This window comes from Scyliorhinus canicula, chromosome 3 (assembly GCF_902713615.1).
Source record: "Scyliorhinus canicula chromosome 3, sScyCan1.1, whole genome shotgun sequence".
NCBI lineage: Eukaryota > Metazoa > Chordata > Chondrichthyes > Carcharhiniformes > Scyliorhinidae > Scyliorhinus > Scyliorhinus canicula.
The window spans coordinates 238,365,062-238,390,081 of NC_052148.1; the positions used below are offsets into that span (position 1 = coordinate 238,365,062).

Below are 25,020 nucleotides of genomic sequence, written 5' to 3' on the forward strand. Positions count from 1 at the left end.
ATACAGGGCTGCCTTGACTTTATTAAAACTCACCCTCCTCTTTGTGAGTTCTGCTCCCAAGCCCTGGTACACCCGGATCTCAGCACCTTCCCACATGCAACCTTTCGTCTGCCTGGCCCATCTCATGATACCTTCCTTATCTAGGGACTGATGCAGTTGTGCCACCATCGTCGTCGGGGGCTTACGCATAAGCGCCCTGTGGGCCCGGTCCATCTCCAACGGCTTGGGGAACGCACCCTCCCCTATTAACTTCTCCAGCATCTTCCCCACATACGCATCGGCATCCGATCCTTCCTTCCCCTCTGGCAGACCAACGATCCAGATATTCTGTCTCTGAGAATGGTTCTCAAGGTCCTCCACTTTCTCCAGCAGTCGTTTCTGTTGGTCCCATAGCATCCCGATCTCCGCTGCCATCGCAGTGGACTGCTCCTCTCGTTCCACCACCAACTCCTGCAGCCTCTGGATCGCCTGTCCCTGGGTCGTCAATCTCTCCTCCACACGGTCGACCACCGCCCTGATCGAGTCCACCACCCGGGTCAGGTCCTCCGCACATTCCTAGCGATGTTGAGTGAACGTCTCAGTCAAGAAGTCCACCAACTGGTCCATCGACCATTGAGCTGGCGAGGTCAAACCCTACTTCCCCGCCATTGCCTCCTTCAAACTCTGGTCGTCGTTTCCAGCCAACTTTTGATTTCTCCTTTTTTGATTTTCCTCGGGCGCAGCTCCATAAACTAGGGGTCTCCTCCTTCTCCTCTAGCTTTTAATCTCTTATTCTGGAGAATTCCTATCGAAATCCAGCTTAAAAACCACAAAAAGACCACCAAGAGTGGGAGCTGCCAAATATGCAACCTTTCACTCCATAGCCGCCACCGGAATTTGTTATTTTTTAATATTCATTTACAGGTTGTGGGCGTCGCTGGCTAGGCCAGCAATTGTTTCCCATTCCTAGTTGCCCTTCAGAAGGTTGTGGTGAGCAGCCTTCTTAAACTGCTACAGTCCCTGATATATAGGTGCACCCACAGTGCTGTTTGGAAGCTAATTTCAGGATTTTGAACAAGGACTTGGGAGGAGAGGACTTCTTTGATTTATTTTCCCTCAAGACATCTGCGAAATGCATTATCTTCCTATGTTTTAGAGATTGTTGAGTTAAGTTATTGCATCAAATTACTGGCTTGGTTAACCTATTTCTGGCCTAATACAAGTGTGAAAGCATTGAACAATTCAATCTCATTTCAGGTTTTCCAGGTTGAAATTGTTCTCTGGTATTGCGCCATTTGTAGTATTCCATTTATGGTATAGGACTGCCACTGATTCGACTGTTAAAGTCTGTGACAAATGTAAAATATGATTGTTGTCTTTGATTTTGTGGAGGTTTGCTTAATTACTGATTTCAAGATGTCAGAAGTCCTTCTTGTCATGCCCGTGCCATCGCAAACCAAAATGGTGGTGGTACAAGGGTATGAACAATAAAAGCATGATTGCTATTGTAATACTCCACAGGAGGCAGGAGTCCCGTCACCATACCAATATTTATTTCCAATAACTAGATACAAGATCAGCTCCAAACAGTGCTGCTAGCATTCCAGTCAACCTAAGACTGTTCACAAAGCCTAGTTCACAGGTGCTTATATGGGCCCCCTCAATGAGCTATCATTGAGGGAGCTCATACTCCAATTGGCCAACCAATAATGCTAATTGGAGGTCATTACAGCTATCATGCCCTGTGGCTGAAATATTCCTGTTCTTATCTATACACTCTTTATACAGTGAGTTGCACAATATTTTTTCTTTTTAAAAATATATTTAGATTACCCAATTATTTTTTCCAATTAAGGGGCAATTTAGCGTGGCCAATCCACCTACTCTGCACATTTTTGGGTTGTGGGGGCGAAACCCACGCAGACACGGGGAGAATGTGCAAACTCCACATGGACAGTGACCCAGAGCCGGGATCGAACCTGGGACCTCGGCGCGTGAGGCTGCAGTGCTAACCACTTGCGCCACCGTGCTGCCCTATGAATTGCACAATTTTACTGCCGTTCTTCTGTTTGGTTTTTCTTTAGCGACTAAGGTTGGGGGCGGCACTGTGGCGTACTGGTTAGCACTGCTGCCTCATGGCACCGAGGAACAAAAAAAGATTGGGGAAGTTACTATAGCACGTTTTCCCTGTGTCTGCGTGGGTTTCCTCCTGGTGTTCCTCCCACAGTCCAAAGATGTGCAGATTAGGTGGATTGGTCATGCTAAAATTGTCCCTTAGTGTCCTAAAATATGTAGATGGAGGTGAGTTGTGGGATTACGGGGTTAGGGAGTGGGCCTAGGTAGGGTGCTCTTTTAGAGGGTCGGTGCAGACTCGATGGACGGAATGGCCTCCTTCTGCACTGTAGGAATTCTATGGTTCTGAAGCAAAGGACAAGTTTTAAAATTTTTGAGACTCATCCATGCCTTTGTAAACTACCCTGGAACTCTTCTATAATGTGGTCTATGGGGCCCAAATCTTCAGTCCCCATTATAGGCGAGGCCACATTATAAAAATGTCCTTTCAAGAGCATCAAGCCAGTAGTCAGATTAAAGCAGAAAGACAGATGATCTGATTAAATTGGTCTAAAATGTATCGGGCGCGATTCTCCGCAACGGCAGCCTCCACGCCCCCTCCCGGGACCCGATTCTCCCTCCCCATCGGGGCTAGGAGCGGGGCCCTGGGAGTCTCGGCGGCGCGGCCTTGATGACCGTCGTCAAGGCCGCGCGCCAAGCATGACTCCGGCTGACGCGCCTAATGATATCAGCCATGTATGCGCGGGTTGGACAGCGCCAACCCGCATATGCGTGGTTGCCGTCTTTTCCCTCAGCCGCCCCGCAAGACGTGGCGGCTTGATCTTGCGGGGCGGCGGAGGGAAAATAGTACGTCCCTTTTGGACGCAACGCCCGCGATCAGTGGGCACCGATCGCGGGCCTGTCCCCTCGGGAGCACTGCCGTGGTGCTCCCGTGCCAAACGGGTGCCTAGAAGCCCCAAACGGGAGTCTGGCGCCCGTTTCACGACGGTGGCGACCAGGTGTGGTTGCCGCCGTCGTGAAAAGGTCGTAAACTGCCGGCCACTCGGCCCATCGGCCTCGGAGAATCGCCGTTCGCGAGCGGCGACTCGGGGTGTTGGGGGGGGGGGGGGGGGGGGAGAGAATAGCGGAGATCGTAAAAAATGTTGGGAGGCCCTCCCGCTATTCTCCCAGGCGCCGTGTGGAACGGAGAATTCCGCCCACCATCTCCCAAGGCGCCACATGTTCTGTATAATGTATAAATCCTAGTTCATATATTTTCTCATTGAGATGAGCTTGTGTTGAGCTTGAAATGGGTTTAACATTTTAAGTTTAAAATAACAATTGTCAATGGATTTCATTTAAGTAAATCAACACAGTATATGGCCTGGCATACACTCAAATTTGAAAGGAGAGTAAAGGTAAAAAAAACTAAAAGTTAAAAACAATGACTTTGGCGATCTGGTGCCTCCGATAGGTCCATGGGGGTCGCAAAGAATGTTCCCCCATCCTTACCTGACACCAGTCTGCGCAGCTAAAACTGCTGGGCCTCTAGCATGGCATGGTAAAATACCTGTGGCGACGGGATGAAGCTCTTAATTGGAAGTTAATTGGCCACTTAAGAGGTTCAATCAGCCCAAGGGAGGGTGTGCTGCCGATTCCTCCTCTACTTCTCCCCAAATTTCAGACAGGCCGGGATGAGCATATAGACAGGGGAAAGGCCATCAGTTGGATATTACATGTATACAACCAACCCCATGCCACCACCACACAGACACCCCCCACCCCCGCCCTCCATCCCACCACCAAATCTGCCAGCATGGGAGAATAAAATCTAGCCCTACGTTACACAGACTGGATCTCTACATCTTCACTAATTTACACCAAGTGGAAATGATTTCACTACACTCAACTTTAGAACCATGGAATCCTCCCAGTCTAAGCAACATGGCCTGCATGATCTGACACCCACTTCAATGAATAAATGTAAATGAAAAATTTGGGTTCCAGGGCATGCGCATTATACTGAGTTCAATGCTATATTGGGGCCTCAATGTATGTTGTTTTTGCAAGTACAGTTGTAGAACTCTATCTTTTGTATCTGCTCAGTTGGGGAGCTGTGTAAGTGAATGGTAGTAAAACCTTACTTTCTATACAGAAGGGTGTAGAAACTCTGTACAATCAGTCAAATGGCAGCTCTATATTTGCTTGCCTGTTCTTCTGCCTTTGAACAGTTCAGCACTTAATAACAGACTCAGCAGTAGATTTCTGGTGTTCGCCTTTTCAGCACTCCGCACTCTGGCACACCTTGTTTAATGCTACATATAAGAATGCCTAGAATAAATTCTTGTGCATTGTGAACTTTGAAAGTCCTTCAATTTAGGTCACCTCTCTATGGTTCCCTGACCGTATCAAGGCATCTGGAGAGCAACCACATAAAAAAAGTTCTACTCCGCCGTCCAATTTACACAACAATTCTTTTTAGTTGTTTTCTTACTAAGTTCTGAAATGTTTGTGAGTTGTTATACGTGATGGGTTTGGTTTTACACATATCAAAGCATCTGAAAGGGACTGCAAATATTCAAAATCGATACAACAGTGCTCTTTTGCATTTTCTTAAATATAATTTTAGGGAAGAACTGCCGCTGCACACTTGTAAAATGTTGGGTTGCTTATTTTCAAGCCTTTTTATTTAAATATTTCGAGATAAAGTATGGAAATTAGTTCCAAGGTCTTGGATTTGTTTGCAGTTATCATAATGAAGACTGCTCTTTTGAATGTTTGAAAGGTTGCCAAAGAATCCCAAATAATAAAGAAGTGCATCTTAGAAAGTGAGTCGTTTCCAAAATCTCTATTGGTTACCGTCTTTCTCAGAAATAGCTATAGAGTTGGATCCAAAACCGTAACCAGCTAGTATGCCAAAAGTGCCTAATTCTATACCCTAGTCACCATTTTGGAAGTTAATCTGGTAAACAGAAGAAGTTTACTCAAATCGCAAACAGCTATAATACATATAAAAAGGTACTCTGATGGCCACACACCTTAGGTCTATTCTGATTATGTGGCATAATATTTTGGTGGTGTACCTAGTTTCTTGCACTTGGATGTGCTCCATGATTGTGATGTTTCCAGATGCATGTCAAATAAGTGAGCATACAAATTCGGAGCAGGAGTAGACTATTCAGGCCTTGGGCCTGCTCCGGCATTCAATAAGCTCATGGCTGATTGATTGTGTCCTGAACTCCACTTTCCTTCCTACCCCAATAACCTTTGCCTCCCTTGTGGGCGAACATACAGATTAGGATAATCAACAGTATTGGCTCGACTAACCTTTTAGCATACCTTAATGCAGTGCCAAAATAATAGAAAATAATTTCTCTTTACACCTAATTTCAGAAACTATGTTGAGGGTAGTATCTCAGAAGGGATAGTTTATTCTGTTCAGAAATGTATTTCAAAGAGAACCCATAAATCAGGGATACCAGACAATGATATGAGTCATGGGATTGACTGACCCAGAATTATAGTTCCTTTTATATTAATTATGTGTCATTGATATTCCAAAGTTGCTGATGTATTGGAATTCTTGCAGAATAATACTTGTTTCTGGTGGTTGCATAACACTGCAAGGATACTTACAAGTACAGAAAAATCTTGTTCTGCTTTTCCTTAAACTAAGATGCACTATTAGTCATATTGTTTTATGATATATTGTAGAATTTATTTGTGATCATTTTTCACTCTTAAGAATTCACACGAATCTGCATGTCTTGGAAGACTGAAACTTGGCTGTGGCTGAGGATATTCATAACTGACATGATTGTGTACCAGGTAAATTATTTCAGGTCACGCTGACTGTGGAAGCACAGAAAGATCTTTTGCTGTCAACTATATCTGATTATTCTGAATTTATTAATTGAAGTTAATTAAGTTAATGTCACATTACAATTTCTTATCATGTGTCTATTACCTTGTGACTGTCGAATCTCTCCTTGGATAAGTATTTCAGTCAATATTTTTGTTCTATTTTATTATTTTCTACTTTAATTGCCATTCATGTTCCCCCCAAAAAATTACACAATCACATTCAAACCAAAATTCTCCACATCCAGCTGTCATAAAGTTCCTCATCTACCCCACTACAAATCCCCCCAAAAAAGGTATCGCTTAACCAAACACTCAGATTTGCTAATAAGCTTGGATTTTCCAGTGTAATCTGTCCTGCTCAGTCCACTTAGCCTCTGAACATCCTCTTTTAAAAAACATTGATCGCATATATTGCCCATGTCCAGTTGCCTGAAGGCATTGTCAACCATGTAGTGTGGAATTCTAGTCACGTGTCGACCAGACCAGGTAAGGGTGGCAGTTTCCTTCCTTGAAGGACATTAGTGAAACAGGTTTTTATGAACATCTTGGAGCTTTTATATATATTTTATCTGGTTATATTTCATGACTTGCCATATTGGGAAATTATTCAATGTACCCCTAGTTGCTAATACAGTGTTATTCTCCGGAGGGTAGATCTGATCCCTCCCCCACTACCCATGCAATACTTTTCTGAGCGGTTGATTCTATGTTTGGATGCCCCTGTGAAATGCTGAATGTAATAAAAAAAACGTATTTTGCAGATGTCTATTTCTGACACAAAAGGTACATTTTTCAGGAGACCGTGACTACTAATGTAACCCAGTTAGAAGGCAAATGAGAATCCCATGCTCATGTTCACAAAATGTCTTGTACAGATAGGCCAAAACATTTTAATGGATAAAGTTTGAACTTTTTCTTTTAGAACTATACCAGTGGTATGCCATGTTGGCACCAATGCATTGTGCTGTGATGTAGTTCCACACATGAAACTATAGGCATTTGGTAGTACAGAACTTGAGTATTGCTGAAAGAAGACATGTCAAAGCTTTTTGTCTTGCACTCATCAGGACACTTCATAAAAATAGCAGTATAAGAGGAAAACAATTTCTACTGCATGTTGAAAATTTAAACCAGGCAGCTGGAGCCTGATTGGTCATGGCATTACACCGGTGACTGAATCAGTGAATGGCTATCACTTATTTTTTTTAGTTGAAACAGATGCAATGTGTGCATGTGTTCATTCTGTCTGCAAAGAACAGGACCTTATGTATTAATATATGTAGCTTCCAATAAACACACATGCGCCACATTGCAAGCCCGACTAGCAAATGTTGTCCAAAATAGTAGATGCATTGGTTTTCATATTTTAAAAATCTCTAAATCCTGGGAAAATCTAATCAGATTGAAAAATAGTGAATTCAAGAAATTGAATTCTGTCAAGAAATGAAGAAGACAGAAAGCAGGAAAGTACAGCTTAACATTTGTCATTGGGAAAATGCTGGACTCTTATTACTAAGGATGTTGTAGCATGACTCTCAGAAAACCTGAATGCAATCTTGGCAGAGTCCACGTCATTCTTTGAAAGGGAAATCATGTCTAACTAATTTATTGGAGTTCTTTGAGGAGGCACAACATTGTGGGCCGGAGGGCCTGTTCTGTGCTGTATTTTTCTATGTTCTGTGTTCAATCGTGGAGTCACATCTAATGGTGGATACTGTTTTGAGGTTTGTAAGCATTGGCTGGTTGGGTCCCGTCTGTACCTTGCCCATTACGCACAGCGGCTGGGATGTGCTGTTTGATATGATCCGCCAGTCTTTGGAATGTATAGCCTACATACCTAGCATCACACTGGCACTGAATTCGTATGCCAAATTGCTCATTTGTGCGATAGGCAAAGCGTCTTTTTGGCTTGAAGGCAGCATCTGTTAGTGGCAAATATCACTAATAGCGTGAAACAACTAGCTCCCCCTGTTGCTCACATATTTGAGGGGCGCGATTCTCCGCTCCCGCGTGGCATTGGGAAGGCCGATGTAAACGTGGCCGAGTTTCACGACGGCGTCAGAGGCTGCTCCTCGCACCCTATTCCCCCCCCCGGGCTAGGAGCGGCGTTGTGAGAAACTCGGCCGCCGGGCCTTGACGCTTACGTCAAAGCGGCGCGCCGAGAATGACTCGACGGCGGCGCCTATGTGACGTCAGCCGCGCATGCGCAGGTTGGCCGGCTCCAACCCGCGCATGCGCGGCTGCTGTCTTCCCCTCCGCTGCCCCGCAAGACATGGCGGCATGATCTTGCGGGGCGGCGGAGGGGAAAGAGTGCGTCGCCTAGAGACGCCGGCCCGACGATCGGTGGGCACTGATCGCGGGCCAGTCCCCTCCTGAGCACGGCTGTGGTGCTCGATCCCCTCTCCGCCCCCCACAAGCCCCAAACTTGCCTTTCGCGCTATGTTCACGCCGGCAGCGACCAGGTGTGGTGGCCGTCGGCGTGAACAGGTTGGGAACGTTCACGTGAATGAAACAGTGCCGTGAAAAACGACGAGTGGCGATTCCGCGACACACCATTTGGGGGGGGGGGGGGGTCGGAGAATCGCGGGGGGTGCCAGGGTGGCGTGTCGTGATTTGCCCGGCCCTCCCACGATTCTCCCACCAGGCGTGGGGAGCGGAGAATCACGCCCGAGATACCTGACCCAGCAAGGTAATCTGAGGTAGACTGAACACTTTTCAGGGCTGAAAGTGAGGGCCTTTGATCCGTTCATGAGTTTGTGTGGTATCTAATGCAAAATGATTTAACCGGTATATCCATTATCCTGCAGGATGTCTTTGGTGCGCCTTATTTTGACATCAAGCTTGGCCCAGGCCCTATGTACAAGGTTGCCAATAATATCAATCTTATTGTGTCTGGAACTATAAGAATCCCAATGCATGTATTGTCCGGTGAAGGTAGGCTTGCAGGGAGACCGGGGTAGAGAACCCCTGGCAGATGTCTCAACTCATTTGTCAAGGGAAGGGAATAATTTGACCGTTACATTTAATGTGAATTTGAGCACTGGGTGGAGCCCATTAAGGCATGTAGGAAACTATTACATGCAGCTGCCCATTTAAATATACCAAACATATCAGCCACATATTGGAAAAATGCAAGTTGTAGGAGGTTAGGTATCATTCCATCAAAAATCCGTTCCTCCTGGAACCCAACAAGCTTTGACATGTCTCTTTTTTTCAGCAATACACATAGAATCCCTACAGTGGGGAAGGAGGCCATTCGGCCCATGAGTCTACACCAACTCTCTAAAAGAGCACCCTACCTTGGCACCGCTCCCGTGCCCCATCCCGGTAACCATGGAAACCCCACGTAACCGCTGGACACTCGGGGCAATTTATCATGGCCAATCCACCTAACATGCACATCTTTGGATTGTGGAGGAAATCAGAGTACCCGGAGGAAACCCACGCACGCACAGGAGAATGTGCAGACTCCACACAGACAGAAAGGGAACCCTGGTACTGTGAGGCAGCAGTGCTACCCATGGTGCCACCATGCCACCCCATGAGAATGTCTTTTGTGCTGCTGAGAAAAGGAGGAGAGAAAGACTACGAAAGGGTAGAGGATAAAAGATATTGGATAAAAGTAACCTTGACACCACATTAGTTATGAGAAGAATAAAAGAAGTTGCGGTTTCTATCATTTATCATTCAAAGGGTAGCATGGTGGTTAGCATAAATGCTTCACAGCTCCAGGGTCCCAGGTTCAATTCCCGGCTGGGTCACTGTCTGTGTGGAGTCTGCACGTCCTCCCTGTGTGTGCGTGGGTTTCCTCCGGGTGTTCCGGTTTCCCCCCACAGTCCAAAGATGTGCGGGTTAGGTGGATTGGCCATGCTAAATTGCCCGTAGTGTCCTAAAAAGTAAGGTTAAGGGGGAGGTTGTTTGGTTACGGATATCGGGTGGATACGTGGGTTTGAGTAGGGTGATCATTGCTCGGCACAACATTGAGGGCCGGAGGGCCTGTTCTGTGCTGTACTGTTCTATGTTCTATGTAAATATTAATTTGCTGATTAAAGGAAAGCAGGATGATTGAAGTGGCCTAAAAATAAGACATCCATTTTTAAAAAATTATATAGAATAGGATTAAATAAATACTTTAAATTATGTTTTTCCCTTTTTTATTGCCTTAGTATGTAAATGATTTTTTTCTTTTGAAGGGACAGTATAGAAAAGCAATCAACAGTCTTCATCAGTTAGGTGCTCTTCAAGGAGCCCAGCAACATGTCATGAATCAGGGCACACTTGAACAACAGAGAGCATTAATCCAAATGGCTGCCTGTCACTTTGCATTGGGAGAATACAGAGTAAGTACACAACAATTCTGAGAACATAGAAATTGTAGAACATAGAATAGTAATATATTCTGAAAACATAGAAATTGACTTTTGCCAGGCCACTTTACAAACTATTGCATTATTGATTATTTTTGAAAAGATTTGGGAAATCTTGTTAATCTGCTTGAAGATGTGGGGCGGGATTTTCCTGTACCCGGCGGGGCGGGGGCTCCCGGCGGGACGGAGTGGCGTGAACCACTCCAGCGTCGGGCCGCCCCAAAGGTGCGGAATCCTCTGCACCTTCAGCGGCTAGGCCGGTGGCGGAGTGGTTTGCGCCTCGCCGGCCGGTGTGGAAGGCCTTTGGCGCCACGCCAGCCGGGGCCGAAGGGAGTCCGCCGGCCGACGTGGGTCTATGCATGCACGGGAGCATCAGCGACTGCTGACGTCATCCCCGCGCATGCGCGTGAGGAGGGGTTTCACCTTCGCCATGGCAGAGGCCTACATGGCCGGCGGGTAGGAAAAGAGTGCCCCCTGGGCACAGGCCCGCCCGCGGCTCGGTGGGCCCCGATCATGGGCCAGGCCACCGTGGGGGCACCCCCCGGGGCCAGATAGCCCCGTGCACCCCCCACCCCAGGAGCCCGGAGCACGCCCGCCCCGCCAGGTCCCAATTTACGCCGGCGGGACCTGTATAGAACGAGCGGAACATCGGCCCATCGCAGTTGGAGAATTGCCGGGGGGGGGCTCTGCGTGCGGCCGCCGACCGGCGGGATTCCCGCCCCCGCCAAATCTCTGGCGCCGGAGAGTTCGGCAGACAGCGGGGGCGGGATTCACGCCACCCCCCTGGTGATTCTCTGACCCGCCGGGGGGGGTCGGAGAATCCCATCCATGATCAACTTGGATGCACATTTTTGATGTACATGTTAGTCGTTTAAATGAGCAGTAGGGTTGATAATCTAAGTAACTATATGGGTTAATGTTTTGATGGGTTGCTGGAACTCAGCTGAGAGATTCTCATGCAGTTGACTACTAATCTGAATAGCGGACACTATTGGCACATTTCGTCCAAATAATTTCTCAGTTAATTTGTGGTGGGTTTTTCAGGGGGTTCCCCACCTCTATTCAATGATACTTAGTCACTTTTTTAGGTCCTGGGGAGTTTCTCACAGGTTTAGTCCACACTTAGAATTTCTTTTAGCACTGGGGAGCTGAACTCGGAGATCAGGCCACCACTTTTAAAAGGCTACAACTCTTTCTCCCCCCCCCCCCCCCCCAACACTCATGGGTAATGTCACCCCCCCCCCCCCCCCCCACACACACACACACACACACACGGACACTACCCCACAACCCCCAAGTTGGACACCCCGCTATGGGTCCCTGGGGGTCCCCCTTCTTCAGCCCCCCCCAATCACCTGACAGAACCCCCTACCTTCTAGTACCCCCCCCCACCCCAAACCTCCTGGAAGCCCCTACTTTCCTGCCCTGCACACCTCCATCCTTCAACACCCCCTCCACCCATGTTTCATGGGAATGGCGTCCCCTGACTCTTGGCAGAGCCACCCTGGCACTTGGGCACCTTTGCAGTGCCACCCTGGCACCCAGGCAATGCTCGTGCTGGCTTGGCAGTGCCACCCGGGCACGGTAGTTTCAGGGTGGCAGTACCTCGGAGCCCATTTTCCAGGGGGAGGGTCAATGAGCTGTCATGCACTTACCCTGACCACCCAGGGGTCTCTGATTGCACGGGTGACTGCCCGGGTGCAGTTCCGCCTGGTCTACGCTTGTGTGGACCAGCATTGATCGGCACCCTGGTGCAGCCTCCCCAGGGAAGCCGATGAATCATAAGAACGTAAGAACTAGGAGCAGGAGTAGGCCATCTGGCCCCTCGAGCCTGCTCCGACATTCAATGAGATCATGGCTGATCTTTTGTGGACTCAGCTCCACTTTCCGGCCCAAACGCGGATCCCGGGCAGGTAAGTCGTAAGTAGGTTTACGACCTACTTCCGCGAGTGTCATTCGGTCCTGCCCATTTGGGGCAGAGTTCTGAGTCTGACGTCTCACGAGGCTTGGATGAATCCCGCGAGGCTAGGAGCGGCGGCGCGTCAATCTCGCGCGCCGGGCCTTGACGCTTGCGTCAAAGCGGCGCGACCTGAATGACGCGGCTGGTGGCGCCTAAGTGGCGTCACCCGCGAATGCGCAGGTTGGCCGGTGCCAACCCGCGCATGCGCGGTTGCCGTCTTCCCCTCCACTGCCCCACATGGCGGCTTGATCTTGCGGGGAGGCGGAGGGAAAAGAGTGCGTCTTTTAGAGACGCCGGCCCGATGATCGGTGGGCACCGATCGCGGGCCAGACATCTCCTGAGCACGCCCCTGGTGCTCGATCCTCCCTCTGCCCCCCACAGGCCCCACATGCAGCGGTCGTGCGATGTTCACGCCGGCAGCGACTAGGTGTGGTTGGCGCCGGCGTAAACCGGTCGGGTTCGGCAGGCCGCTCGGCCCATCCGGGCCGGAGAATTCTCCGAGCGGCCTGTCGCAAAACGCGACACTCCATTTGGGGGGGTGGTGGGAGAATCACGTGGGGGTGCCAGGGCGGCGTGGCGTGATTCGCCCGGCACTCGCGCGATTCTACCACCCGGCGTGGTAGTTCAAGTTGATGTATTGAATATATGACCTTGTAATTTATTTTTTCATCATTTGACAGTGTAATGAAGTCAATTGTGAATCTGAGTTCTTGTTTTTCTTCCGTAGATGACATGTGATAAGGTGTTGGATGTTATGTGCAGTGTCATTCCATGTACACAAGATGTAGTGAAAGTACAGGAGGAAATTCCAAAAGTGAAACCTAGATTTAGGAAAGGTATGGACTACAGTGTGATATTTAGATACGTACTATTTTATCTCTTCACCCGAAGACTTTGAGTTTATGAAGATTTAGCCGTGCCAATTTTCTTTTTAAACTAGACATGCAAAAGTGTTAACTGTATGTTGTCTCGTTGAACGCTTTTATCTAAGTACATCTCTACAGTGCCACAGGAACCTGTTTCCCTGTTCAACAAGGGCAAAATATATTAGGGTGAGGTGCACAGTTAGTTTGGCTCAAGTAGGTAATTATGATTAATATTTTCCAACTTCTTTTTGTAAGGTTTAATATAGTTTGGAGTGCAACTGGACAATTTCTAGTGAAGTAAAATATTGTAAATCGAAAACAGAAAATGCTGGGAATATGCAGAGTTATAACATATAACAAAGTTAATGTTTCAGATTGATTAACCTGATTTATAAAATTGGCAAAGACCGTGGGCGGGGTTGGTGGGGGTGGGGGGGGGGGGGGGGGGGTGAACCCCACCCCCGCCGGCTGCCGAAATCTCCGGCCCTGGAGATTTGGCGGGGGTGGGAATCTGGCCGCATCGGTCGGTGCCCCCCGGGCGATTCTCCGGCCCGCAATGGGTATGCAGGTACCGCCGGCGTAAATTAGAGTTGGTCCCTTACCGGCGGGACCTGGCAGTGCGGGCGGGCTCTGGGGGGGGGGGGAGATCTGGCCCCGGGGGGGTGCCTACACAGTGGCCTGACCCGCGATCGGGGCCCACCAATCTGCGGGCGAGCCTGCGCCATGGGGGCACTCTATTCCTATGTGTCGGCTGTGTCAGCCTCCGCGATGGCCGGCACGAAGGTGAACCCCCCCATGCGCAGCCGCTGACGATCCCGTGCATGCGTGGACCTGCGCCGGCTGGTGGAGTCCCTTCGGCCCCGGCTGGCGCATGTCAAAGGCCTTCCACGTCAGCCGGTGGGGCGCAAACCACTCCGGCACCAGCCTAGCCCCTGTAGGTGCGGAGGATTCCGCACCTTTGGGGCGGCCCGTCGCCGGAGTGGTTCCCGCCACTCCATTGCGTCGTTTCTGCCCGTCCTGCCGATTCCTGGAGAATCCCGCCCCGTGTCTGTGCAAGAGATGTCTTTTCATTTTCACGCATGAGGTACAGTTGGGACAAGTGGATTCTTGCCACCTGTTCCACACCTAAATATTCAGAATGTTTGTGCTCCTCTGAAACTTTAGACCGTCTACTATCAAAGCAATGGTAATGCTGCCAGGATTTTGGGTTATTTCCTACTTATAGAATTTTGGCAATTTAGAAGACATTAAGACAACAGATATTGCATTGCAACTTTTATTCCTTCACCTGCATTAAGACATTGATACAAATCTCCATTTGAGATGGAGAAAGTTAGAGCCCTCTACCTTTTTGATAATGATGAAAGCACTAACCTAGAAATGTAGCTTGCTTAGCTACATGTTGCTCAGTTCCTGAACTCCCACCGCTGTAGAAAAATGAAAGACAACAAATAGAGGACAGAACTAGTACTGCCACTGAACTGCAACTAGTCCCTGATCCATACCAGCATATTGGAGGCTGAGGAAATGGTTTCCCTCCGAGCATCTTGAGCTTCATTTGCTGCTGCTGAGAAGCAGGAAAGGAAAAGGAAAACAATTATTTTTTTTAAATTCTAACTAAATACATGATATATAAATATGTTGTTGTATTAATAATAATAATAATAATAATCTTTTTATTGTCACAAGTAGGCTAACATTAACAGTGCAATAAAGTTACTGTGAAAAGCCCCTAGTCGCCACATTCCGATACCTGTTCGGGTACACATAGGGAGAATTCAGAATTCTCAGCTGTTATGGGAATTGAACCCACTCTGCTTCTGGCAGTTTATACGTGCAGCATTATTTACTTAACATATGCAAGAAATTATAAATCTGCTTAATTTCTCGAGATCTAGTTGTACTGTTGTTATTTTCAACTTTTTAAAACTTTATTTTCAGTTTTAGACCTTAAACTGTTGCCCTGTACAAGCAAAGCTATGATGCCATATTGCCTTCAGTTAATGTTGGCCTGTTTTAAGGTAAGTCAACCGACTAACTGGACCTCTTTGTTAACATGAGTAATTTACAGTATTTGTAAGTGAAGACTTGAGTCGGTTCTGGTGAACACAAAAAAGCTTTATGTGAAGGGCAATAGATTTTTTTCTCTTTCTTTCTTGGAGGCTGAAACTCCATGGCACTGTTGACCCTTGATTACTTTATTCAACTAAACTATTCTTGTGTGTGAACATGGGTAATGAGTGCTAGCATGATGGCTAACTATAAAGAAGAAGAAAGGAAAAACTCACATTTGTGCAGTGCCTTTCAGGAGCCCAGGATTCCCCAATGCGTTTGTGTTTTTGGTCATGGGTCACTGTATAATAATCATGATCAAGAGCAGGGCCGCACAGTGGCGCAGTGGTTAGCCTCACGGTAGCGAGGATCTGGGTTAGATCCTGGCCGTGGGTCACTGTGCGTGTGGAGTTGGCATATTCTCCCCGTGTCTGCGTGGGTCTCACCCCCACAATCCAAAGATGTGTAGAAGGATGATTGGCCACACTAAATTGCCCCTTAATTGGAAGAAGAAGAATTGAGTACTTTAAATTTTAAAAGAATGATCAAGGGCCATAATGTCCTATTCCCATGCCCCATAACCATCCTCACATACTGAAGCCAATGGTGTTGTCTCATTTTCTGCTTAGCTCAGTTGTGTTAACTCACCACAAACTGCAAGACAGAACTATGAATAACTGGGTCAGTACTGCAATTGACTGTGTATTCATCTAGTAGGCCATCGGGAAAGACTTAATTTAATATTATCTGGATTATTAGCTCTGTTTTTTTTCACTCTCGCATTCCCACCCTAGTTCCAGATTAGAGGAAAAACAGAAGATTACTGATCGCTGGAAGTGTCCACCTCCGTGCTGGTTATATTGCTATTCACTAAGGATTTATCTGGCCTCTTACTGGTGTTTGTTCAGAGAGCCACCAGGTTGTTACATGGGGAATTGTGAACACAAATCATACTGGGCAATAAATTGGGCACAGTAGTTTCTATTTTGTGGGTACCACAGTGCCTTTAGAGCTCCAAATGGTATCCATGGTATGACAACACACTTGAGGAGCGAATCGCACCGAATGCCATATTTGTCTTTTGAAAATATTTTTATTGAGCTTTGAACATTTTATATCACAGATTGGGTCAAACAAGATCAACACATATATTAACAAGAGAAGTTGTTCCAACTGACAACTATAACAGTAGCCCCCCTTAACAAAAATACTTCTCTTGCAGACTTTACATGTCAGACTTGGCTGAAACACATATTTACAGTGGTTTATGTACATTGTGGTTCAGGCATTAATTTGCCAGCAAACACTGGTCTCTTGTAGTTTTCCTCCCCTCTGCCTGTCTCCTGTGTGTCTCTTGGGTGCATTTGTTCCCCCCCCTGCGCGCGCGCCCTGTAAACCATCTTTAATTTTGACAGGCTTATCCCTGCGCAGTGCTTCGATCCAGAGTCCTCCCCATCTCCCAGCCTAGTTCCTTCCACTTCTTCATTGTCTCGTCCAGGGTAGGCATATCTCTCCTAACAGTTGTCCATACATGTCCGCACAGTTCCCCTCCCCTAGGTCTCCCGCATGTACCGGATGCCATAGTGAATGTAGATGTTACCACACACAATGCACATCTGCCGGAGGGACGCAGAGCAAGCAGAGTGTGACATTTTTAATGCCATTTTGGAGCTTAATACTTCAGCCTCTTACCCCCGCACAACTGAACACTCATTCAGTTATAGGAAGGACCGTTCATTTGTTTGTTTATTTGTTTTGTTTTATTGTCGCATGTACAGTGAAAAGTATTGTTCTGCATAAGGTCCAGATCGTTCCATACATGAAAAAAACATAGGACATACATAAATACACAATTTAAATACATAGACACAGACAACGGGTGAGCATATGGAGTGTAGCACATCAGTAGAAAAGATGTGTGAAGAGATCAGTTTAGTCCAAAGAGACATTCAGGAGTCTGGTAACAGAGGAGAAGAAGCTGTTTTTGCATCTGTTGGTGCGTGTTCTCAGACTTTTGTGTCTCCTGCCCAATGGAAGAAGTTGGAAGAGTGAATAACCCGGGTGGGAGGGGTCTTTGATTATGCTGCCTGCTTTATGAAAATTGCTTTAGTGTACTGTACTACACTATGTAGATTTAAAATCCCTTTGAGTAACTGCTAATTGTCCCAATAGATTATTGTTAATAAATCCTAATTATTTATCTTCCCACAACAGCGGTGGTTGCGCAGTCCTTTGGTTCTCGTTGCTGGCCTCAGACAGGTTTTAGAACAGACCAACGAACTGTCCCCAAGTATCCAGGAAGCCTTCCTCTGACCCTCGGATGGCGTACTTAATCTTCTTCAGGTGGAGAAATTCTGAGAGGTCAGCGAGCCAATCTGCAGCACAATTCTCCGGCGTGCGATTAGGGAAGCGGAAGCAAGGGCATTGGCCCCCTTCCCCATGTGTAGCTCTGGTTGCTCCAATACCCCGAAGATTGCCACTGTTGTGCATGGCTTCACCCTCACCCCCACAACCTTGGACATTGCCTCGGAGAAGGCTGTCCAGAACACAGCAAGCTTGAGGCAAGCCCAAATCATGTGGGTGTGATTGGCCGGGCCCCTCTGGCACCGTTCACATTAGTCCTCCACCTTGGGGAAGAACCTGCTCATTCAGGTTCTGGTCAGGTTCGCTCTGTGCACCACTTTGAGCGACATTAGGCTTAGCCTTGCGCAGGAGGAGGTGGAGTTCGCCCTGCTCAGTGCTTCGCTCCAGAGTCCCCATCCTACCTCTGTCCCCAGTTTGTCCTCCCATTTTTGTCTGTTCCCATCCAGTGGTGTTCGGGCTCTGTCCAGTAGCTGTCCATATATTTTCCCACCTAGCCCCCCCTTCTTGCTGCTTGTGCCTATCAGGTCTTCTAGTAGTGCGCTTTCTGGGGCCCCGGGGTACCCTACTGTCTCTTTGCGGAGGAAGTGTTTTATTTGGAGATGTCTCAATTCCTGTCCTCTTGCTAGTTTCAACTTCCTCGTCAGTTCGTCCAGTGTTACCAGTCTGTGCCCTACGTAGAAGTCCCCGACCGTCAGTGTGCCCCCATCCCACCTCCATCTTTTTGAAGGTTGTATCTAGCATGGCTGGGGGCAATCTGTGATTGCCGCAGATAGGGGCCATGAAGGACATTTTGGTTATCCCGAAGTGTTGTCTCAACTGGGTCCACGTTCCCAGTGTGGCCGCTACCACTGGGCTCGTTGTGTATCTTGTTGAGGAGTATGGGAATGCTGCTGTGGCTAGGGCCCGGAGGGTTGAACGTTCATCTTGATCGTCTGCACTCTTCCCGCCAGGGAGAGTGGGCGTGAGCCCACCGTTGAAGGTCTTTTCTTACATCCTCTATCTGTGGATCTGTATCCAGTCTCTGGCTATTTGGATCTCCAGGTAACGGAATCTGTTCTGGGCCGTTTTGAACGTGAATCCCTTCAGCTCTGTCCCTCCCCCTTTTGGGTTCACTGGGAATGTCTCGCTTTTGCCCAGGTTAAGTTTGTAGCCCGAGAAGGTTCTAAACTCTTTCAGTATTTGCAGTATTGCCTTCAGTCCCTCCTGTGGCTTTGAAACATAGAGGAGCAGGTCATCTGCACAGAGTCCTCTCGGATTCCCTTCCAGCTTTTTGCGTCCTGCAGGGCTATCGCCAGGGGTTTGATCGCTAGCGCGAACAAGAGTGGGGACAAGGGGAAGCCCTGTCTTGTTCTTCTCTGCAGATGGAAGTATTTAGAGCTGGTAAGTTAGTTCGGACACTCGCTTTGGGGGCGTTGTACAGGAGCCTCAATCAGGCGGTGAATCCCGCTCCTAGTCCAAACCGTTCCAGTACCTCGAGGAGGTATTTCCATTCGACTTTGTCAAAGGCCTTTTCTGCGTCCAGGGAGGTGATCACTTCTGGTGTTCTCTCCCCGGGGGGGGCGTCATTATCACATTCAGCAGCCGCCTGATGTTCACTGTGAGCTGCCTACCGTTGACAAAGCCCGTTTGGTCCTCTGCGACCACCTCTGGTACACAGCCCTCCAGCCTTTTGGCCAGGACCGTTGCGAGTATTTTCACATCCACGTTCAGCAGTGAAATGGGTCTGTATGATCCACATTCCGTCTGGTCTTTATCTTTTTTGGGTATTAGTGAGATTTTGGCCTGCGCTAGCGTTGGGGGCACGGTGCCCCCAGCTAGTGAGTCCGCGAACATGTCCCTTAGGTGTGGGGCCAGGACTAGTGCAAGTTTTTTGTAGAAGTCTGCCGGGAACCCGTCGGGTCCCGGTGCCTTCCCCGCCTGCATGGAGCTGATGCTCTCCATGATTTCTCCCAGGTCTATTGGTGCTTCCAGCTCCCGCCGTCTGTCTTCCCCCACCACTGGTAGTTCCAGTCTGTCTAGGAACTGTTTTATTCCCGCGTCCCCGTTGGGGTGCTCAGAGGCATACAGTCCCCGGTAGAAGATCTCGAATTCCGGATTGACCTCCTTTGGCTCTGTTACCTGTCAGCCTTTGCTATCCTTAACCTGCGCTATTTCCCTCCTGGCTGCCTGCTTTTTCAGCTGGTGAGCCAATAGGCGGTCCGCCTTGTTTGGGGCAGCAGGGTAGCATGGTGGTTAGCATAAATGCTTCACAGCTCCAGGGTCCCAGGTTCGATTCCCGGCTGGGTCACTGTCTGTGTGGAGTCTACACGTCCTCCCCCTGTGTGCGTGGGTTTCCTCCGGGTGCTCTGGTTTCCTCCCACAGTCCAAAAGATGTGCGGGTTAGGTGGATTGGCCGTGCTAAATTGCCCGTAGTGTCCTAATAAAAGTAAGGTTAAGGGGGGGTTGTTGGGTTACGGGTATAGGGTGGATACGTGGGTTTGAGTAGGGTGATCATGGCTCGGCACAACATTGAGGGCCGAAGGGCCTGTTCTGTGCTGTACTGTTCTATGTTCTATGTCTCCATGTTCGTAGAAGGTCCCCCGTGTCTGGCGGAGTTGGTACACTACTTACTTAGTGGATAGCAGCTTGTTCTTCTCCGCCAGCAGCTCTATGGTCAGGGCCTCGGACTACTTTCTATCGACTTCCAGGATGGAGTCCACTAGCTGTTGCCTGGCCACCCTCTCTTCCCTATCTCTACTTGCCTTGCAGGCTACGATCTCTCCTCTGATCACGGCCTTCAGTGCCTCCCAAAACGTGGAGGGTGAGACCTCCCCGTTTTGGTTGTTACTAACGTAATCGCCTACGGCCTGCGATATTTTTTGGCAGAAAGCCTTGTCGGCCTGGAAGTCCGTGTCCAGCCTCCATGTGGGGTGCTGGGTCTGGCCTGTCCCCAACCTCACATCCATATAGTGTGGAGCGTTGTCAAAGATAACGATCATGGATTAGTCCATTCCCGTGATCCCTGGAAGCACTGATTTCCCCACTGCAAAGAAGGCGATACGGGTGTATACCTTGTGCAACTGCGAAAAGAACAAGAACTCCTTTTACCCGGGTGCAGGAGCCTCCATGGGTCCACCGCCCCCATCTGTTCCATGAAGGCCCCTAGCTCCCTAGCCATGCCGGACATTTTTCCCCATTCTGAGGTTTGATCGGTCGGTCAGTGGATCCTGTACACAGTTGAAGTCGCCCCCCCATAATAAGTCGGTGTGTGTCAAGGTCGGGGATTTCCGCCATGGTCTTCTTTATGAATTCTGTGGCGTCCCAGTTGGGAGCATACACGTTTACCAATACGACAGGTGCCCCTTCCAGGACACCGCTGACCGTTGCGAATTAATATTGCTACTCCCCCAGCCCTCGTCCCGTAGCATGAATGGTACGTCTGTCCCACCCAGCCTTTCCTTACCAGCAGTTGGTTCTTCACCCTCAGGTGCTTCTCTTGTAGGTAGATTATGTCTGCTTTTAGGCTTCTTAGGTGGGCGAACACTCTGAATCTTTTCACTGGGCCATTGAGTCCCCTTACATTCCAGGTAACAATCCTGGTGGGGGGGGGTTTCGGAACCCCCGTCCTGTGGGATCACCCATATTTACCAGAGAGACCACACGCAGACTGGGTGATCGCTTTGCTGAGCATCTTCGGTCTGTGCGCATTCGGGTTTCCTCCCACAGTCCAAAGATGTGCAGGTTAGGTGGATTGGCCATGATAAATTGCCCTTAGTGTCCAAAATTGTCCATCGTGTTGGGTGGGGTTACTGGGTTATGGGATAGGGTGGAGGTGTTGACCGTGGGTAGGGTGCTCTTTCCAAGAGCCGGTGCAGACTCGATGGGCCGAATGGCCTCCTTCTGCACTGTAAATTCTATGAAAAAAATTCACCATTCGCAAACGGTCCTGCACCTTACCTTCCCTCTGTTAGTAACATCACAGTGTCTGCTTATCTGCAATGTAAAAATAAAAACTATTATAAATAAACATTCCAAACCAAATTTATAAATCCTGCAAAATTGCATACAAAAGTCAACTAAGCACCCTTGTGCATTCTGTAGTGCTTGTCTTCTGTGTGCTTTTATCTGTCCTACTGCTCCCACGCAGTGCTACCTCAGTGACTGCAGCTTGCTGATGGAAGGCTGCCGATATTCGATAGAAGAAGCTGCAAATGGCATTGGAGGATGACCTTTAGCAGCTCTGGGCCTCAAGGCCACTTTGATGGACTACACCAACCGGCCGTTGGCGAGAGCAATCTAAACTGATCTACAACAGCAAAGGCACTGGTGGAGTGGCCGGATGGCAGATAGAATGCTGTCATCCTGAGAGAGAACAGCAGGTTTGAGCTCATGGAGCCACTGCCACTCCCCAGGGTGATGAGTTATTGCAGGAGAAATTACTGGACTGTTGTGGCATTCTGCACAATCTAATCCACAGCCATAATCGGAACATGTCCGAGTTGACTTGGCACCTTGCATGACAGCAGCCTGAGCTTCCACTGCAACATTTGGACCTGTGCTGCAATGGAAACTGTGATATTCTCCATCAGATGCTGCATCACATTGCAGCCCATGAATGTGTGAATGGAGTTGCTACCACTTTTGTGTTGGAAAGGATGGACTTCACACTCTCCTCAAAACCTTCTTCCAAATTGTTCTGGACTCCTCCATGCTTGAACATTGACAGCAGGTCTCCCAATGTACCAAATATTCTGTTCTGTGCATCCATCAGTTTCTTCTGTAGGCTGCTGAATTGAAACCCTCACCTGAGTTTTCTGAAGTAGACCTCCTGTCTAACCTTGCCCTCCAGTGAGTTGAAACCTGTACTACCTTTACCCTCTGCCCTCGTTGCAGACCACACATGGTCGGTGTCCCATCATGGGCAAATCTTGCTCCTGTTCTATCCTCAATACGTACACATTGCCAGTATCCAAGCTGGTGGCTAAGAGTCTGAGATCAAGTGGTAGTATGATGCCTTCATCACTCTCTCCTCGGTGCTTCTCCACTGCCCCACTGCTCCTCTTGCATATCTGAAAGGAAAAAGGCACAAGAGCAATGCTGGGAAATGGAGAGTGGGGAGTAAGAGGTCAATGCCTACAGCACCTGTAGCTTATAATCAGAAAAGTGTACAGGCGAAAAGGGAAATGAGATGTGCAAAAAAGGATTGAGTATGAAGTACTGCCGTCTTTGAGGATTTCAGGCCTGTCATTGGCCATGACCTCAGCAATGGCTATCCCAATAATGACCAGTACTATTTTGTCCAGTGCTGGCGCCTCCAGTTAGTTCCTCCTGTTTCCAACCAAGTGTCAACCATGTTATCCTGCAAGAGAGAGGCAAGGGAGTTGGTGAGTGTTGTGCAATTTGTATGGATAAAAAGGCTGTCGTGGTTTAATAATTGACAGTGTGTGTAATCTGAGATGCGGGTGTGAGGTGTGCAGTAGTGCCAAGTGGGTGAGGGCGAAGTGAAGCAAGCATGAAACCTGATTGTTGGTATTTAAGTGGAGGGTGTGGAGAACTGAACAGTGGCTGAGGCTACTAGTGCTATTGGTTATGGCATTTGAAAACTCCACAGACAGAGTGTTTTGCCAGCATCTACCCTGTCAAGCCCTTAAGAATTTTATATAGCATATTTTTGAATTTATATTGTATGTCGCATATATTTTATCCTCTCTATCTTTCAGAGCAGCCATTAAACAAAAATCCCATCTACCTGCTAGATGAATATAGAAGTCCTGAGGCAGTTTGGAAAATTAACAGAGATTTTTCCCAGTTTGCCCAACGTTTCATCTGCCATAAACAACAACACCAAAAAATGAATTGGCTATTTGTCTTGTGGGAGCTTGCTCGGTATAAATGGTTGTACTTTCTGCCTACAAAGTGAATGCATTTTTTTAAAAATAGGTTGGAAATTATTTTGGAGCATACTGAAGATGTGATAAGGAGGCATGTACGTTTTATTTTTAAGGCTTGGCAAGTGTTCAATTTTGATATGAGAGGTCCTGCATGTGAAAGCAAATAGGAAATGAGTGTAATCCCAAGTGGAATAGACTTTGCCTGTGATAAACCCCCGAAAGAGGTGTAAAGGATGACAGTTAATTCATCCCTAATTATTAGTAAACAATACCATCAGCAATAAATAATTTAAATCAGATGATGAGTTATAATGACTGATCAATCATTTGGGGATCAGTTAGTATCTGCTATTGGACCGGTAATACACATTTGTACACTAACATGTTGTGTCACCACATCAGTTAAGTTTTTTCAGTTGTAAATTGAGACCTTTGACAACATAAAATAAAACCAAACTACTGAAAAATAATTCTGCCATTTATTCTTTCCTTGAGGGAGATTTAACAAATAATTTTGCTTTTTATAGCTGAGAGCCTTTACAGACATACGGGATGATCTAGCTTTAGGTCACGTGATTGTTCTGCTCCAACTGGACTGGCCTCGTGGAGAGAACCTATTTCTCAAAGCAGTTAACAAAATCTGTCAGCAAGGATCATTTCAGTATGAAAACTTCTTCAATTATGTCACAAGTATCCTTTTACCTTTTTTATTGTATGTTTGGAAATTCTAAAATGCAATCCTGTTTATTAGTCACCTTTATTGGAGTGAGTTTGAGTCTGAAGGTCATGGATTCAATTTCAAACTTCAGCACTTTGCTGTAGTAGAGAGACAGCTGTTGGTGGTGGCGTCATTTTTGAATTGGGATGCCAAATTGAGGCCCTGTCTGGTCGATCAGGTGGGGGTAAATGATGTCACTGCTCTGTGAAGAACAGGTGACTTTTTTTCATAAATTTAGTGTAACCAATTCTTTTTGTCCAATTAAGGGGCAATTTAATGTGGCCAATGCACCGACCCTGCACATCTTTTTGGGATGTGGGAGTGAGACCCACGCGGGCATGGGGAGAATGTGCAAACTCCACACAGACAGTGACCTGGGGCTGGGGTCGAACCTGGTCCTCGGCGCCGTCAGGCAGCAGTGCTAACCACTGCAAGCACAACTGATGAATTTGTCTTTCAACTTATTTGCTGGTGATGGAATCTGACAGTGCACAAATTGACTGGCGGCATTTGGCACACTAACGACAGTGCTTAAACTTCATTTTTTGAGAAGCATTTTTGGACTTCATACCTCAACTGTTGTGCTGAGAAATTAGGAGTTTGAAAGAGCAGAAATGAATGGGCTGGATTCTCTGCCGTCGGGATGCTCCGTTTTGCCGGCGTGGAGCTGCCCCACAATGGGAAACCCCATTGGCCAGCCGGCGTAACGGAGCATCCCACCGGCGGGGTAAAACAGAAATGTGGCGCGGCGGGATGGAGAATCCAGCCCAATGTGTCTATGACCTCCAGGTTTAGTATAAAATATCAAATGAAGAAAATAAAAATACTTGAGGGCGATGTCACCTGTGTTAGTGAACATGTGTGATATTCTCTTGTTAGTGTTTGTTTCTACTAATTCGATATGTCAAAAAAACATTTAATTGGAGAT

At 47.7% G+C, this 25,020-nt stretch overlaps 1 protein-coding gene across 4 annotated transcripts in view; it reads left to right on the top strand.

The window, feature by feature from the left end:
• Nucleotides 1-25,020, top strand: part of ints10 (integrator complex subunit 10) — an 89,555-nt gene that overhangs the window by 53,592 nt on the left and 10,943 nt on the right. For all 4 annotated transcript variants that reach the window (XM_038792428.1, XM_038792430.1, XM_038792429.1 and 1 more), the window contains exons 11-15: nucleotides 5,777-5,859; nucleotides 10,089-10,235; nucleotides 12,950-13,058; nucleotides 15,030-15,109; nucleotides 23,902-24,064. In XM_038792428.1, coding sequence (XP_038648356.1) covers nucleotides 5,777-5,859; nucleotides 10,089-10,235; nucleotides 12,950-13,058; nucleotides 15,030-15,109; nucleotides 23,902-24,064 — 582 coding nt within the window. The remainder of the gene's footprint in view (nucleotides 1-5,776; nucleotides 5,860-10,088; nucleotides 10,236-12,949; nucleotides 13,059-15,029; nucleotides 15,110-23,901; nucleotides 24,065-25,020) is intronic.